Source organism: Miniopterus schreibersii, assembly GCF_964146895.1.
Source record: "Miniopterus schreibersii genome assembly, chromosome: 6".
In the NCBI taxonomy this organism is placed as follows: Eukaryota; Metazoa; Chordata; class Mammalia; order Chiroptera; family Miniopteridae; genus Miniopterus; species Miniopterus schreibersii.
The window spans coordinates 33,976,369-33,993,825 of record NC_138107.1 but is presented as its reverse complement, the minus strand read 5'-3'; the positions used below and the strand labels follow the sequence as shown (position 1 = coordinate 33,993,825).

Here is a 17,457-nt window from a genome sequence, read left to right as displayed (position 1 = left end):
TGTTAGGTCTCAAAGGGGTCTATATCTGCAAAATTAGGCATTTAAAATCTATGACAGTTTCTCTTGCCAGCAAATCTATAACCCATTTGTAATTCACTGAAACATATTTCATCACCATTAACTCTGCAAAAGGAAAAATAGTGTCCTTGAAAAGGGGGTACAGTTAACATAAATAGGAATATAATGTTACCCCCAATGTTAAGTAAATCCTGTCAGTTGATAGTGTGGTTGCATTCTTCTGTATCCTTGTTGACTGTTTAGTTGTTCTATCAACTGCTGAGAGAGGGGAATTAAAGTCTCCAGGTATATTTGTGGACTTTTCTGTTTCTCGTTTTAGAGCTATCAGTTTTTGCTTTACATACTTTGTAGCTCTGCTGTATGGCACATACCCAGTAAGTACTGCTAGGTCTTTTTGGTGGATTCACTCATTTATCACTATATAATGTCTCTATCTGATATTGTTAAGGTAACTTCTGCTCTCTATTAATATTTGCATGCTGTATCTTTTTCCATGCTTTTCCTTTCAACATATATATATGTGTGTATATATACATATATACGTATTATCTTTGAAGTGAGTTTTTTTGTAGGTAAGACATAGTTGGGTTGTGTTGTTTAATCCACTCTGCCAACAAATTTTACATGTGTTTATAATTGTTCATTAAAGAATTTTTGTGATGGATGCTTTAAAATCTTTGTCAGATAATTCTAATATCTGCGTCATCTCAGTGTTGACTATCTATTGGTTGTTCTTTCTCATTCAGTTTGAAATCTCTGTGGTTCTTGGTGAGACAAGTAATTTTAGGTTAAAAACATTTTGAGTATTATAAGACTCTGGATCTCATTTAATTCTTATGTTTTAACAAGCTTTCGCTGGTACCACACACTCCAGTGCTTGAAGTGGGCAGCAGCACCTCAATACCCAGGTGGCGATGGAGGATCAGGTTCTCCTCTCGGTCACCATTACATGGAGGGGCTCCATGTTACTGATGGATAGGGGTGGAGGGCTTCCCACAAGGCCTCCAGTGGTACCACCTCCACTGGATGAGGATGGGGAACAGTACCTCATTATCCCCTATGGACCAGGGTGAAGTCTGACTATATACTGACCCTAATAAGCCCAGGGTAACTCTGACCTCAAAATTATTCTTAGCCTTTATCCCCCCCTTGACCTCTGTGGTACTGAAACCATGTAATGTGCCCTCCATTAAAGCTTTCACTTCCCTTCAATTTTATGACATCATTCTCTCTAGATTTTTCTTACCTCTCAAGTTTTACCTCTCAGAATTTATTCATGGGACCCTCTTTCCTCCATGTTTGTCTAACTCTACTACTCTCCAGGTTCTTCCTTATAGCTCTTTTTCTCATTTTGTACCCCTACCTAAACAATTTGATAAATTCTCGTAATTAAACTACTATTTGCAAAGTAAAAACTCCTAACTCCCTATGTCTCCAGCCAGAATTCAAATGACACCCAGAACCATATATTCAACTGTTTATTGGCACTGTCCCTTTTGTTGTATCAGACATCTAAAGGGATATCTTCCCCTCCCCTACTCAAACCTATTCTGCTTCTGCATTCATTGCTTCAACGGCAAAATCATTCAGCAGGTCTCCCTAGTCAGAGAACTAGGAGTTATTTGGCACCCATTTCTATCCTTCTTAATACCCATTCAATCAAGCTTGGGGTCCTGCTGAACAACTCTACCTCTTAAAACATATTTTTTCCCTTTCCCTCAAACAAAAATGACTTATTTAGGCTTCTCACATCACCTTAATTAAATTTCTTTAAATCTTCTCTCATCTAGATGTCCACAATAAAAATGCTTGTCAAAATGATCTTAAGGAAACTCAATTATGGTATCACTTCTCTGATCAGAACTATCACTCTTTATAACAATGTTTTCTTTCCCCACACAGTGGATTGCAACCATTAGTAGGTTATAAAATCATTCAGCAGCTTTCAACAATCAGGTTTTTAAAAATCATTTTGTTTTATGAAATACATTTGAATAAACTAGAAAGTATTGTAGAACACTAGGCACACTGATACTTGTTTTGTTTCATATATACACCATTTTATATCACAAACCAATAAACACATACAAATTTATACATGTATAAACACACTGCACATACATGTATATGCATGTGTATACTGGGTCATGATGTAAGCTCTTCCAGGAAAACTCCTTGATCCCTCATATTTCCCCATCTCTAGGGAGAATGAAGCATTTTTTTCTACTTTGTCTTCTATTAATGCTTTAATCCCATATTTGTGTTCCCTACAAGACCATAAACTTCTAACACAGTACTTTGTATACAGCTGGTACTTGGTGAATGTTTACTGAAGGAGATGAGTGAAATCATACTTTTGTGCTTGCTCAAGAAATTATTACCTAACCTAGGGTAGTAACAATTTTTAAAGGCTTAAAACACTGTAAAAATAACAACATAATAAGCTATCATTTATTAAGAGCACTTTGTATGTGCCAGGTATTTTTCCCAGTCCTTAACATGTATTATCTTATTTAATCTTTACAACGCTTTTAGATACGAATATTCTCCCAATTTTTAAAATGAGGAACCATAGATAGAGACATTAAATAACTTCCCACACCAAGTGGCAATGATCGAATTCAAAGCCCAAAGTTTTGACTCTAGAAAACAAAGGTACACATTATAGAATGTTAAAGATTTGCTAAAAGGTTGGTAGAAAATTAACTTACTTCAAATAAAAGTCTATAATAACGTCATTTAAAAATTCTCCTTCACTTAGACAGTGCAGGTCCTCATTAGTAACGGAGATGCCTCCCTTAGCTGGAGGTGGTGGATATACTATCAATCTGTAACAAATTTAAAAAACAACAACAGATTATCAAATATGTGTGTGTGTGTGTGTGTGTGTGTGTGTGTGTATAACTGAAATGTAATAAAACAGAGAAGAAATTTAAGAGTGTTGCAAATGTAAAGGAATTCTCTCACTTTTCTACAGGACCCATAAAGATGGTGTGACCTTCTCCAGTTTCTTCCTCATCATCATAAAACCGAAATTCTTGTTTGCTTCTAAGTTGTATTTTAGATTCCAGGGGCACCTGGAAAAGGAAATTAAATGATCAATTCAAAGACAATTGGGAAAATTTTCAATAAAAAGAGCAAGCACAAAGAAAGAATACTTTTCAATGAAAAAGGATTAAAAATATAAAACAAGAAAAACTAGGGTCCACTTTTTAAAAAATTTATAATTTCTGGTACAGTGATACTCTTCAATTTTTGAAACAATGGCCTCCAGTACCTTGTCTAAAATCTCTACTATCCATATTAAATTAGATTATGTTAGTAAAATCCAAAGAACAGACACAGTATTTTTTTCTTCCAGCAGTGGAGGCCTATCTAAGTTCGGCCGCTAGCGAATCCATAGGACATGGAGCAGAGGCAGAGGGAACACAGTTCTCCAGAGTTAAGGAGTTAAAGGAAGAGCCTTCTGTGAGCCCACTGAAGCTGCCTCATGGCTCTAGCCGCTTTTTTCCTCCAGAATTATCTTCTACAGATAATTTTGCAAAAGAAGGGGAATGATTCCCCTTCCTTCTTCTGTTCTTTTCCTCAACTCACTAACTATATGAGTAGCTCTTCTCTCATGAGGTCTTGTCTTCACTAAGACTATGCCTTGGATAGCCCTATCTCTAAGTGTGTAGCCAGGTTGAAAGATTTTTAAGTGTTCCCAATAAATTAACTCAGTAAAATTCAGTTGCCGTGGTAGGGGACAAATTTAGAGTATTTAAATTCTATTTGCATTATTTAACATTACACTGCTTGTTACAACAATTCTGTGCCTTTGATTCAGGTGACTTCAGAGTTACCTACTATATTAGTTATTCTAGAACTGGATACCTATGTTGAGAGTCAGGATGGTAGGTATTCTTCATTTCTTAAGTTTTCAACCATGTATGTACATGTTACATATAAATGTACAGCAGGTACCAAAATTCCTTTATTTGTATTGAAGCCAATGGTATCACTGGAAAACACCAGCAAATTTAAGAAACAGGGTAGTAACAGACTGGAATATATAGCAGTGTATGCATATGTATGTTGAAAGTCAGAAAAATAAGAAAAAAAGATGAGAGAAAAAGAAAAGGAGATGAAAAGTAAAGACAAGAATAGAGTATGGAAAGGAAATAAAAATGCTAAGACCTGTACCAAGAACTATGTGTCACATGTCACCTATTCACCATTATATTTTGACACAAGATAGTTTGCAAATTGCATATAAAAGCAAATAATTCTGAAGTGGAATAAAAAAAAAAATCTAACTCTGAAATGAATAGTGATGTAATAAAACATATTTCCCTTTAAAGCTACATGTTATTTAAAATTATATTTAAAAAATTAAAACACATAATTACATTTTTAATTTTGTTTTCTTTTTGCACACAACTGCCTTTGATGTTCTCTTCATAGGTTTTTGTACAGGCAACAAGTCTGCTATTGGCTTCTTCAAAGGGAATTTTCACAAAAAAGTTGGACACATTATTCTTTATACCAATTTCAGTAATGATACTTTCAAATACTGTATTTGCTTGAGGATCAAGGCCAGTTTGAAAAATTAAAATTATATACTGTTCTTCCAAACCTGAAAAGAAATCAACATAACTATAAGTCTAAAAGAAAAAAAAAAATTTAAATAGGAAGCTATTACAAAAAAGAGTAACAACTAGTTATTCCAAGACTATCACCAGAAATCTTGGTATCAATGTTCAAAACAGTGTTTGGCATACAATGGATATACAATAAATATGAAACAAAGACCAATGACAGTGTTACCTGACAATGTCACCTAAGTTATTAAGAGAAAGGAATCAGAACACATTACTCTAGCAGTAGCTCGGGAACAAATCTACTCATGGGTATGACTAATTTACTTCATCTAATAGGATCGAAATATATTTACAGTTTTAAATATATATCAAATAAAATTCTTATCAAACACAAATAAGAAATTTCCAAGTGAACTGATAGTATCTCTAGAGACTTTAATTGTAAAAAGGGCTATTCACTAATGTGCAAACTATTGCAGCTTTAACAACAGCTATCATTTATTTATCATTAAGCTAAAGCAGCAATTACTGCTGGAAAGTATTTATTTTACAACTAGTCATGCTATGCCATAAATGTTAGAGGTGAACACAAACTGGAGAACCACATTATTTTTTAGAGATTGGAGACACATTCTATGAACTTGCAAACTTCCTATTCAGGCTAAGTTTCAAGGATTCTAAATTTATATGGCTGATTTACACTTAGTACCTATGAGTGCATTAAAAAAAAATCATTTTATCTAACCACTATGTTGTACACCTGAAACCAATACAAAATAATATTGAAAGTAAACTGTGATTGAAATTTAAAAAAATCACTTTACTCAGATAATACAGGGTTAAAGAGTGCAGCAGATCTTTTCAGTTTTAACCATTGTAAAAACTTTCTCGATGGGCTAACCTGTGTTTTTATCATCAGACCTTCCACTTTACATGGGCTTTGCCTCATCTGTAAAATGGGAAAAGTAGTATCTATCTTATAAGTCCCTATAAGGAATACAATATAATGTAAGATAGTGTAATATAATGTAATCTAAGGGATCTACTAAAGTGTACTCACATTCTGCTATTCAATGAACTATGTGTTATTATAATCCGTTCTACGTAACTTACTTGTTAACCTATTTATTCCTTTACAACTACTCCAAACTTTATCATCCATATTCAACTGCAGCTGCATGCTCAGCCTCTGATAAACTGCTGGTATCGTCTGAAGAAACACTACTGGTAATTTTCGGACATTACACCATTCACATTTAGTTAGATCAGAGGTATTTAAAGTAATCCCTACAGGATCATTTTCTGGTTCTGGAGGAAAACAAATGGAAATGAAAAATGAATCAATCCTTAAAACAGCAATTCACAAATGAAAAGTGTGAGAAAATACAAGTTTAAAGTTAAACACATTTATTATGCTCTGTAAATAGTAACTTCTAGTGGAAAATGAAGAAAAATCTTTACAACTATCTTAAAGAAGCTTCTGCATTTTTTTCCCAAATGAAAAGAGGGTTCTAATGAAGTATACTTACAAAATTAAAGGTAAGTTTTGTGCTGTTACAGAATTAACATATTAAGATATATGCCTTTTGGTAAAAAGATGTAGTAACTAATCATCTTAATGAATTCTATAAATGTCATTTAATCTTTTATTCCTGTAACGTGCTTTAGTGTAAACAAAGCTTAAGTGAGTAACAAGATATATAATAGCTTACCTTCTAGCTGTATCTTGATAAAATCTAAACAAAACTAAAAAAACAAGACAAATTAATGCCAATCTAGATTTATGAAGACTTTGCTACAAACACCATAAATGACATTATTTGGCACCGAGACAACAAAGGGCAGAAGAACCGAATCATCTACCATGTACTTAAATATAAATGTAAAATAAGAGATCCTCCCCACTTCCAACTTCTCTCTCAGAAAGGCAGGCTTCACCTTTTTTATTCAAGTGCTGAGAATATTCTTAACTACTGATTTATTTCTCATAACTTCAAAGATAAGCTGACAAAATATTACAATAAATACTTGAATACTCATACCCAAATTCACTGTTAATATCTTCCCACACCTACTCATTCTATGTATATAGTTATTTCCCATTTGCTAAACCAGCATAAAGGCAGAGGTTCATTACAACAGCTAAGAAAATTAAAATTAACTTCATTCAACATACAATTCATACTCAAACTGAGTTCTTATTCAAATATCCCCAACTGCTCAAAAGTGTTCTTTATTGCTGCCTTAACTTTTCCCCAATTGATGATTCTGTCAAGGTAACGTTACATCAGTCTCCTTTGTCTACTCCCGTCTAGAACAGAAAGAAACCTCCCTCTGTTCTTCATGACATGCCCTTTGAAAAATCCAAGCTAGGTCCTAAAAATGTACAATACCCTGGACTGCACCACATCAAAAGGAACATGATGTCAGGCAGCTCCACTACTGATACAAGCTTAATCACTTGTTGAAGGCAATGTGTCAAGTCTTTCCACTGTAAAGATTTTTTTTCTATTTGTAATTAAATGGTAATCTGTGGAAAGATACTTGAAAGCTTGTGAATATCCTGTTTCTTAATAACCTTTCATTCAATGACTTTAACATCTATGGAAGATCTTGCCTAAATTAGTTATTATTAGAGGTTATAAAAAGTTGATTTGCTAACTATTTTAATGTGGAGAAGACATATTAAGCCTGATACACCCTGAATTAATAAACATTTTGAGTGTTTACTTAAGTTAAAAGAATCAAAAAAGGACGCAAGAACTTAAATGCATTAAAAAATAAGCTGGATTGATACACAGAGGGATGAACAGATACATGAAAAGCAAATTTAGTAAAATGCTAATGGCAAAATCTAGCTGGGAGTTTTATGAGTGTTCACAGTAAAATCCTTTCAACTGTTTTGTTTGAAAATTCTCACAGTGTAAAAAAGGAAGCAAGAAAATACAAAATAAATTTAGTTACTACAATTGCAAAGTCCAGAATGTCACTAAAATACCTTCTAAAGATCATGTTTAAAAGTAATACATTAATTGGTTTCACTGGAAAGCAACACGTTAATTAGAGACATCAAGAATAGGTACCTGTGGCATGGGAGACATTCCAACAAACATAGAAGCTGAAGTTATAGCCTTTAGAAAAGTGTGTCAGATGACTCAAAAAGTAGTAATAAGAATGACATAAACAATAAAGTGGAACCATTTGAATAAAACTATTGCCTGAGATATCTGCCATTTAAAAATGTGTATAACTAATTATTCAAGTATTAATATATAGTATTCCTAACAAGCCATTTTCCTGTTAAATAAAAGTACTGACTTTTAAATAAAACGAGCACTTCTACATGATGCCAATTCTAACACTGAGTGAATTTAAAATAATTAAATTACCTAATAATGTTATAAAAATGGATAAAACATTTAGAACAGAAAAATATTTAGAATCTGTTTCTCAGATTAATAATGACATGTCAGATAAACCATTTCAGTGCAAAACATAAAGTTCAAAAAGAAAATGACAGTTCAAAAAAAAAAGTCAAATCATCTTTTAATACACTATCTGAAGAAATTACAGATCCACCATACCTTAGCAAAATGGTACTTTGGGAAAATCCCACAGTACAAGGAAGATTAGTAACAGATTGCAAACTTCCACATTATAAGCATAACTACTTTTTGGCTGAAATATTTCATTTAGCATTTTAACTTTTTAAAAAACCCCTATATAGCAACACATTTTATATTATACATACTGCCTTTTATTTTTTAAAGTAAATTCACAGTTTTTCTTCACTAGATCATATACATATTAATCTGTAACTTTCATGTAAAAAAATTTAATTCAAATTTTGATGTAGTTCTTGCTAGATAGTCTTGAGACAATCCAACTTTCAACTAAATTATCAGCCTTAATTATCATACCAAGGAGTTCTGAATAATGGTGCTCCGAATAATGTGAGGAAAAGCCATAAAACCTAGAGGAAACTCCTGGAAATTTCTGAAGTATAAGACACAGAATAACATTTTTGTTACCTGACAGTACCAGAAAAGATAATCTGTATCATGAAGGCTTGCCACAAAACAGGAGCTTCATAAATCCCTGAAAACCCTGATGTATAACAACGCTACTGGGCAATAATGAATAGTCTATACATAATTTGCTTTAAATCTCTAGAGTACTTAACATTCTAGTTTTTAAATCACGAGAAGAGTATTTAACATTCTAGTTTTTAAATCATGAGAAGCTGGAGTTTTTTGATGAAAAAGGAAAAACATTTGCTGGTTTCCCATACGGCTTTTCTCTCGTAAGAAATCAGGTCTACATTTCATTTTCTACTATAAACTAACCTATAAAGTTTCCCCCCCACTTTTGATCGTATTTATTCTAGAATCATGAATTCTAGAAAATAAATAGCTATTATTTACCATAATTTAGATAATAATAAAACCACCTCTTTCCTGATATAATAGAATGTGTTTTCTTAAAGATACTGCTTTACGTATAAAGAACAACACTCAGAGACAGAGTTCAAAAGGTTAGAAATGGATAGTCAGGCACATCAAGTTAAGGAATTATAAAATAAAGGCTTACAAAATAGTGCAGTGCTAAAGGAAGATTAATTTACCAACAATGTACAGAACATATCAGAAAGAAGAAAAATGATGACCAAGAAGCCTAGTAAAGATTACACTAAAATTTCAAATAGAAAATGCACATTTGAATTGGGTAGCAGTAAAATAGTAAGAAAACAGGTATGACAGATAAAAGGACTATAGAAAGTCCTTTGGGTTTTGTGGACACTAAACTAACTAGTCCAGTGCCTTCTAGGTGGCTATTGTAGTCCAATAATCCATTTCTAGGAATCAGTGCTGCAAGACATTTTTCTGCAGGCTCCAAAACTTTTGGATTTTTCTTTGTCGTTATACTCTTTAAAATACTCTTTTCATGCACTGAGCTGGCATTAAGAATTAAATAGTAAGATATTGGAGAGTTTTCTAACTCAGTGAAAATACTAAGTATCTTCCCACAATGAATATGTCACTACCTTGAACACTCAATTATGAAAAAGTTTTTACTCACTGATTTTTATGGTGAGGAGTTATTTATGGTTGTTTATATACTCTTACATAAATATAAAATCTTAAAATAATTTTAATATGCTATTAAATATTTTAACTTTCAAATTTTAAAGTATTACATATTAGTCTTAGCCAGAGAATTTTGGATCTTTTAATTGGTACAATGAGCATTTAAGGATGTACTTACAATTACAGGCTCTGTTAATAGCCGAAAGAGTGTTCCTACTCGTATACTTCGACATTGTAAAATGACACTTTCAAAGGAATTTTGGCAGCTTACAGGTACAGGATCAACTAAAGTTTCTTGAGAAGTCACTTTGCGACGTTTCTGAGGTGTGTTGATAATAGAATTACCAAACTGAAAAAGAAAAAAAAATCACTTAGTAAGTTACTAAAAACAAGGCTGTGAACTAAGTATACATACGAAGACCCAATATGAGAAATATAATTATCAAAACATAAGATTAATTTTACTTCAACAGTGTTAGATGAAGTAAAAATTTACTGATTTTATATAATAGTAAACCCTTCTATTTTATATAGCTATACTTTATCTAGTTATTACTCAAAATTCAAATAATAGCACAGCAGTGAAAAACGGTATGCTAGGAATCAGACTGCTTGGCTTCAAATCACAGCTATACCATCTTTTAATGACCAGATTTTGTAAATTTAATAACTCTGTAAGTTTTGATTTCCTAAACTGTAAAATATGAAGAGTAAGAGTAACTACTCAAATGAATTAATGCCTATAAGCAGCGTAGCATAGTGATGCACAGTAAAACACTAGATAAAAGTTAACTAGTAAAAGTGGTAGTGGTTGTAGAACTTGGGATTAAAGCAACAATTCTTTAGAAAACAGGTAATTTAGGAGTATGGTTATTTGCATTAAAAAAGGATGCTTCTTCGTATATTTAATTTTTTAAACTACTTGATTTGTTAAATATTTCAGTCATGTCCTACTGCAAATTAATTATAATATAAAATATTTTATATAACTATAATTTAAATTAGTTCTGTTAAAAACTTTATTATTGTCACAAGTATAAAACATCTTGATAAAAAAACAAGAGAAAAAAAATGTCCAATGCATAGAGGTAGGCACTATTTTCATTATACCTGTAGAGACATTTCTGTGATCTATGTCACAGGAAAATATTAAAACAAAATGTGACACAAACATATTTATTCCTGTAAATTGCTCTTTCAGGCTTATTAACAGATTTATCATAAAGATTTTCCCACATACTAATAGAAACCTATCAGATAGGTTTTAAAATGTTTTTTAGCATTAGAATTCTTTCTTCAAATGAAATGTTACTAAGTTCAATAATAAAATAGATCATTAAGAACTGCTCCAGCCTGGCTGGGCGTGGCTCAGCGGTTGAGCACTGACCTAGGATCCAGGCAATCGGGGTTCGATCCCTGGTCAGGGCACATGCTCGGGTTGTGGGCTCGATCCCCAGTCGGGGGTGTGCAGGAGGCAGCCGGTCAATGACTCTCTTCAGTGATGCTTCTATCTCTCTCCCTCTCCTTTCCTCTCTCAGAAATCAATAAAGATATATTGGAAAAAAAAAAAAAAAAGAACTGCTCCAGCTGAACCTATAGTAGTAAGACTGAGTGTAGAACTAGGGTGGTCCATATCCTCTCAAAGAACCTCTAAAAGATCTCTGAGGAACCCTAATTGTTCAGTATGCCAGTTTGAAAATGGTCTCACACAAATTCTATCATGTGAAAATCCATTATTTATTTAACTGAATTCTCCTATGCTGACACCTGAGTTATTTCTGACCTTTTCCCGTGACACACTATTCTCCAAAAAGCATTTTTGCAGCTAAATCCTGGTATATATATAACTATTGCCAAATTGCCCTCCAGCATAATTTTACCCATTTACACACCGAACATTCCATTTCTCTGAACATTAACCAAAATGAGATACTACTGTACTTTAAAAGCTTTTCAGTAATGACAGTTAATAAAATGTGTTGTTTTAATTTAATTTTCAATACTATTATTTTGAACTCTGTTCATTTCCATTACTCACTTTCCTATGATTTGCTTCCATTTCTTGATTTTTAAGAAATTAAAAATATATAAAGGACCAACTCACACTGTCATACAGTTCACTATTTTTTTCTTCATTTGCATTTACCTATCAAATTATGTTTATGATGTTTTGCTACATGGTTCTGTACTTTTCATTTAATCAAATATATTCCTCTCTTCGTGCTAAAATGTTTGGAAAGGCATCCTTCAAGAGTGCCTTAAAAATATTAATCCACATTTTTTATCCATAGAATTGCTTTTTATTTTTAATTTCTTATGGCTCCCATCTTAATAACCAAGTATGTATGTTTCCATACTTATATCTGTACTCCTACAATCCCTACAGGTATGTGTAAACCCACATATAATTTCTTTTGCATCCTCACCCAAAGATATATTCCTATTGGTTTCTTTTTTTCTGAGAGAGAGGAAAGAGGACAGAGAAAGAAACATCAACTGGCTGCACCCATCCCCCTCAATTCGCCCCAAAAGGGAATCAAACCTGCAACCTTTTTGGTGTACGGATGATGCTCCAACCAACTGAGCCAACTGGCCAGGGCCCCATATAGAATTTTTTTACAGGTCTTTTATTTTTTTTTAAAGTTATTTACAAAAATAAGAGAATATGCACATATTTCTGCATCTTGGTATTTCCATTTAACAGCACCATGTAGAAATCCTAAGTCATTAATATAACTTATTTTTTTTTGTCAGTGGCTGCACAATAGTCCATAGTGTGTATATACCATACTTTTTTCATCCATTTCTGTATTAATGGGCAATGATTTTCTATGCAGTAGTACGCCAAGAATCATGTTTATACATAGTCTCACGTACTGGAGAGGAGGGATTCCTTTGAAATTGAGTCTAAGGAATGAATTATTTGGTCATTCAGTATGCATTTAAAATTTTTCAGTAGATACTTTTACACTGCTTTCCCCAAAGGTCATAACAACTTTCTTTTCCATCAACAAATTACAAAAGTACTCTTTTCCTCAGATTCTTGCCAAAAGTATATATTAATGGATTTTTGTATAAATTTTGAAAGTCTGCTTAGAATATGGTTATATTTTATTTTCCTTAATTGACACTCCCTTACTAATTTGCACTTTTCCTGTGGTAGTCTATTATCTAACTTTTTGTCTATTCCCTTTTTTTTCATTTTCATGTTTTCTTCAACCTTTAAGTTCTTAGTCTATTACAGATATTAACATAGTGTATGTCATCTGCATCATAAATATTCCCCTCTAGATCTATTGTTTGTATATTGACATAATTTTTATCTTTTCCATCTGAACACTGTGAAAATTTTATACAATAAAACATAATACTCTGGTTTCTCTTCAGATTGCATAAATCTTTCACCTTTTACAATAAAACATAATACAGTAGAACAATGATGTAGTTGAACACAATCAAGTTAAAAATGACTTCTCCCTGTCCCCAAATTATATACTAGTTTATACTTATATTTGCTATAGCAATAATAGTTTCTTCTTGCTGAATATTTTACACTTTAAGCTGCGATTTAATGGACTGTTCTTCCAAATAATCTTCAAGTGGTATTTTAAGTCCCACTGAATGAGTAATTCAACTTTTTCTCCTATTAAAAATGCCAAATTATCCTCCCAACAAAACATCCCAAAGGAGACACAGAATCTGAATAAATGTCAATAAATGTAAAAAGTACCTGATCTTTCATTCTTGCTTTTCTTGGCAACGGAACTGTATTTAACTCTGAGTCTGCTGGAATGCTTCTTAGTTCATGGTCTCCTCTACAGGTATTTTCATTTAGTGCTGCTTCTACTTTTCCAGTGGATGGTGCTGGGGAAGAACATGCTGAATCAGCAGGTTGAGGAGATATGCTCTCTCTTCTGTTAATCCTGTCACTGTCATCATCATCATCACTGGATAAAATGACTATAAAAAATGTTAAATACTTCATGTATTTCATTTCTGGTGGTTAAAAATGTAAATATATTACCAAAATGGGGAATATACCAAATTTGCTTTGGATCTCCTCCAGATCTGAGATTAATAAAAACAAATAAAGAAATAATCCACTCTATCTAGTGAAAAGTTAAATTTATAAAACAATTAAAAATAAAGCATCAGAACTGACATTTTTTTTTACAACATACAAATACGAAATTGATTCTATAGTCCATCATCATCACCCACAAAGAAACATACACCAGATAATGTTTAATCAGTAGGTCTATTTCAAAATTCCAAAAAGCTAAAGTATGAAGATAATCTGCACACAAATTGTTCACAAAATAGCATGCATTTTAAATGTGTGTGAAAATTCATGAGGCCAAATAATTTTATCTCTAAAATCACTAAAATCATAACTGGTCCTAGGGAGAACTTGGACTAGTGCCCAATGCTCAATTAATCTTGTTGAATAAATGAGCATGGGCAAGAAAAGACATTATGAAGGTAATTTACTCTTTTTTTAATTTTTTTATATATTTTTAAATTTTATTTTTGTTTAAAATATTAGTAATTTACTCTTATACCTTGTACTTACTATTAAATTTTATCAAACCCATCTCTCTATCATAATTCCCCAGAGCCACCCACACTGCACTAACTCCTTACTCTGGTTTATAAATGTACATAATCTGGCCCTTGCCCATTTCTCCAACTTTCTTACACTACTCCATTTTTCCACTTTTATGCTCCAGACAAAGTAGCCATTTATTCTGTTCCTCAAATACCGCAAGCTTGTTCCTGTCTGGATTGCAATTCCCCTAACGCTTTGTACTTTTGTCATCAATTGTTAGCTTAAATATTATTTTCTGCTTGACTATGCAATCTAAAGTAAACACACGGGAACTTGCTTATTCACATCAAGTAATTTAAATTCTCTTTTTGTTGTGCATGTTTACTTGCCCATTTGTCTCTTCCCACTACATATAAACTATGTCCTGTCCACTACTATATTCCAAAAGTCTGAAACAGTGCTTGGCACAGAAAACGAATACAAAAATCATCTGTTGAAAAATGCATAAACTTCTAGGAGCAATTTTCTTATCTAGTATCCCACACATAAAGGCTTAGGTGAGATTTTCTGAGTAATATCAATGTCCCCAGCATCTTTTTAATTTTGCTGTCTAGTCTCAGGAGCAAATGCTAAAGTTGGATCATTTTCAGAACTGCTACTTTATTGATAGAATACCTAACAGACCAGATTAGATGGTCTAAGCAGATTTACACACATTCGAAAGTTAGGGTTTTGCCAAGTACTTGCTATTTGAGCTTTTCCTCTCTGTAAAATGAGAATACTGGTACCTATTTCAAAGGACTGTCACAAGAACATATGTAAAAGGCTTATTAGCACATTGCCTAGTATTCTATCTACAATTATTTTTATGGTGCTTTAGGAATACTGAAACTTCCATATCTACTATATCAAAAACTTATTTTAAAGCCCCAATGCTGCAACAGGTAGACCTGTACTACATAGTTCTTGTTTTACTAACTTAAAATAAATGAGTTGTGCTCAATGTCACCATATTTCCAAAGCAAATGGGGAGTGTACAATGTTATATAGTTAAAAAGCTGTTTCACAGCTGCTCTAATTCTATATAAAATATATTCTAATAAATATCTAAGAGTCTTTATCAGGGTGTGCCACAAACCGAACTGTGTTTCCTTAAAAATCTATGTTGAAGCCCTAATCCCCAGTGTGACTACATTTGGAAATAGGGTCTACAAGGAGGTAATAAAGGTTAAATGTGATCAAAAAGGTAAAGCCTTAATCTGATAGGACTGGTGACCTTAATAAAAGAGAGGATGCCAGAGGGGTCTCTCTGTGCATGCACAGAAGGCAACATGAGGGCACAAGAGAAAGGTGGCCATCTACATGCCAGGAAGAGAGGCCTCACCAGACACACCCACCCTGATGGCACCTTGATCTTGGACTTCCAGCCTCCAGAACTGTGAGAAAATAAATTTATGTTGTTTGAGACACTCAGTCTGTGGTATTGTTATGGCAACCCAAGTACACTAATATACGGTCTTTGTATTTATATTCCAAACTTGTTCCCATAAATGTCAGCATGTCTTCCTCCTTCATTCTGGCTCAGTTCAAAAGTTACTTTATCAAAAGTGCCTACTACATCATCTATCTTAAATAGCACCCTTTCTGACACCTTACAATTGTCAATCTCTATTCCCTGGACCTGCTTCACTTTTCTACAAAGAATTTACTACTACCTGAGACTGCGCATTTTATTATTTGACCACCCACAACATAATAAAAGCTAGATAATAAACTACTATTTAAATAGAAATACAAATTTAAGAATGATTAAGTATATAAAGAAAATAGACTTTGGAACCAAAAAAATGTTTTTTAAAATCTACACTCCAGCCTGGCTGGTGTGGCTCAGAGGTTGAGCATCAACCTACCGATTGCTGGTCAGGGCACATGCCCAGGTTGTGGGCTTGACCCCAGTTGGGGGCATGCAAGAGGCAGCCAATCAATGACTCTCATCATTGATGTTTCTATCTCTCTCTCCCTCTCCCTTTCTCTAAAATCAATTTTAAAAAATTAAAAAAAAACACTACATTCCAACAGTCCATATGTATATATTATTTATTTAATCTCAAGCCTAGATTGCTTTATTTATAAAATGGGATGTATTAGTGCCTCACATGATTGTGAAAACTAAATTAAACAGATTAGTGTATAAACCTTTACCAAAAAGCAAGGAATATAAGCATGCAATAAATGATATCTTTTGTTATTAATATGAAATGTTCTTAAAATAGAACATAATTTTTTTCATGTACGACATGGGAAGTACTTAGTCTTTTAAATAAAAAAAAATTTATGTTTTATGGTTTTAATTCATGGTTGATACTGTTAAGCTCTGAAAAGTGAACTGTTTAATACACTGTGTAAGAACCACATGAATTTATTTCCTTATATTATCAGCCTACATGGTTAATGCAGACATAGTATTTATTTTGGATTTTTTAGCTTATCAACTTGGCCTTATTAACTTCTCATTCCCCTTATCTTGGAAACTTCCTCAGAATGCTAAGTTTCCTATATAAAGCTTGGCTCTGTAATAATACACAGTAACTGCCTAGTAAGAGTTTTCTTCATATCTTACCATTAATAAAAACATCACCATTAGAAAAGATTAAAATGAATTAATAATATTTAATATTACACTGGTATAACACTAAAATGTATCATAAAATATTCATCAAATATCAACATTATCATATCATAACAGAGCATAGGTGCACAGCTATCACACAGTACCTTTTTAAAAATATGTTCTGAGAAATAAGCTAATGTATTGGTACAAGCTAAGGTTTTTATATTGAAATAGAACTTTACATTTCTAAGGTTAAAAAAAAAAAAAAAAAAAGCTTAATTTTATCCCTTTATTTACCAGTATTCAGAGTAATGATTAGGAACCTTATGCAATCTCCAAAAGTAACCGATGGAGTTTTTCTTTTGGGGGAAGTTGGGGGATATGATTATAAATGGATTGACTTTAATATATTTGACATATTTCAAAAAATAGTAGCTATGATTCTGTTTGTGACCCAAGTATCCCCATCATTGGTCAATGAGAACTCTTTCATTTTAGCTCCTGTGTCCTTTGACATGTCCATAGTAGTTTCTGACAGCTTCCATGCTTCCTGATATGACCAGATGATCTAGGTTTATTAATACATGTGTGCTCCAGACCGGGAGTAGGAAA

The 17,457-nt window shown here is 32.7% G+C and overlaps 1 protein-coding gene across 14 annotated transcripts in view; it reads right to left on the bottom strand.

Annotated features, from left to right (window-relative positions):
* Nucleotides 1-17,457, bottom strand: part of SENP6 (SUMO specific peptidase 6) — a gene marked incomplete at its 3' end in the record, with an annotated part of 101,803 nt that overhangs the window by 21,074 nt on the left and 63,272 nt on the right. For 9 of the 14 annotated variants that reach the window (XM_081141312.1, XM_081141320.1, XM_081141311.1 and 6 more), the window contains 7 exons: nucleotides 13,416-13,645; nucleotides 9,864-10,034; nucleotides 6,311-6,344; nucleotides 5,712-5,906; nucleotides 4,407-4,633; nucleotides 2,986-3,095; nucleotides 2,730-2,846 (listed from right to left, as the gene is read on the bottom strand). In XM_081141312.1, coding sequence (XP_080997438.1) covers nucleotides 2,730-2,846; nucleotides 2,986-3,095; nucleotides 4,407-4,633; nucleotides 5,712-5,906; nucleotides 6,311-6,344; nucleotides 9,864-10,034; nucleotides 13,416-13,645 — 1,084 coding nt within the window. Of the gene's footprint in view, nucleotides 1-2,725; nucleotides 2,847-2,985; nucleotides 3,096-4,406; nucleotides 4,634-5,711; nucleotides 5,907-6,310; nucleotides 6,345-9,863; nucleotides 10,035-13,415; nucleotides 13,646-17,457 lie in introns of those variants that run through there. The other 5 variants (XM_081141321.1, XM_081141322.1, XM_081141323.1 and 2 more) reach the window with 3 other exon arrangements.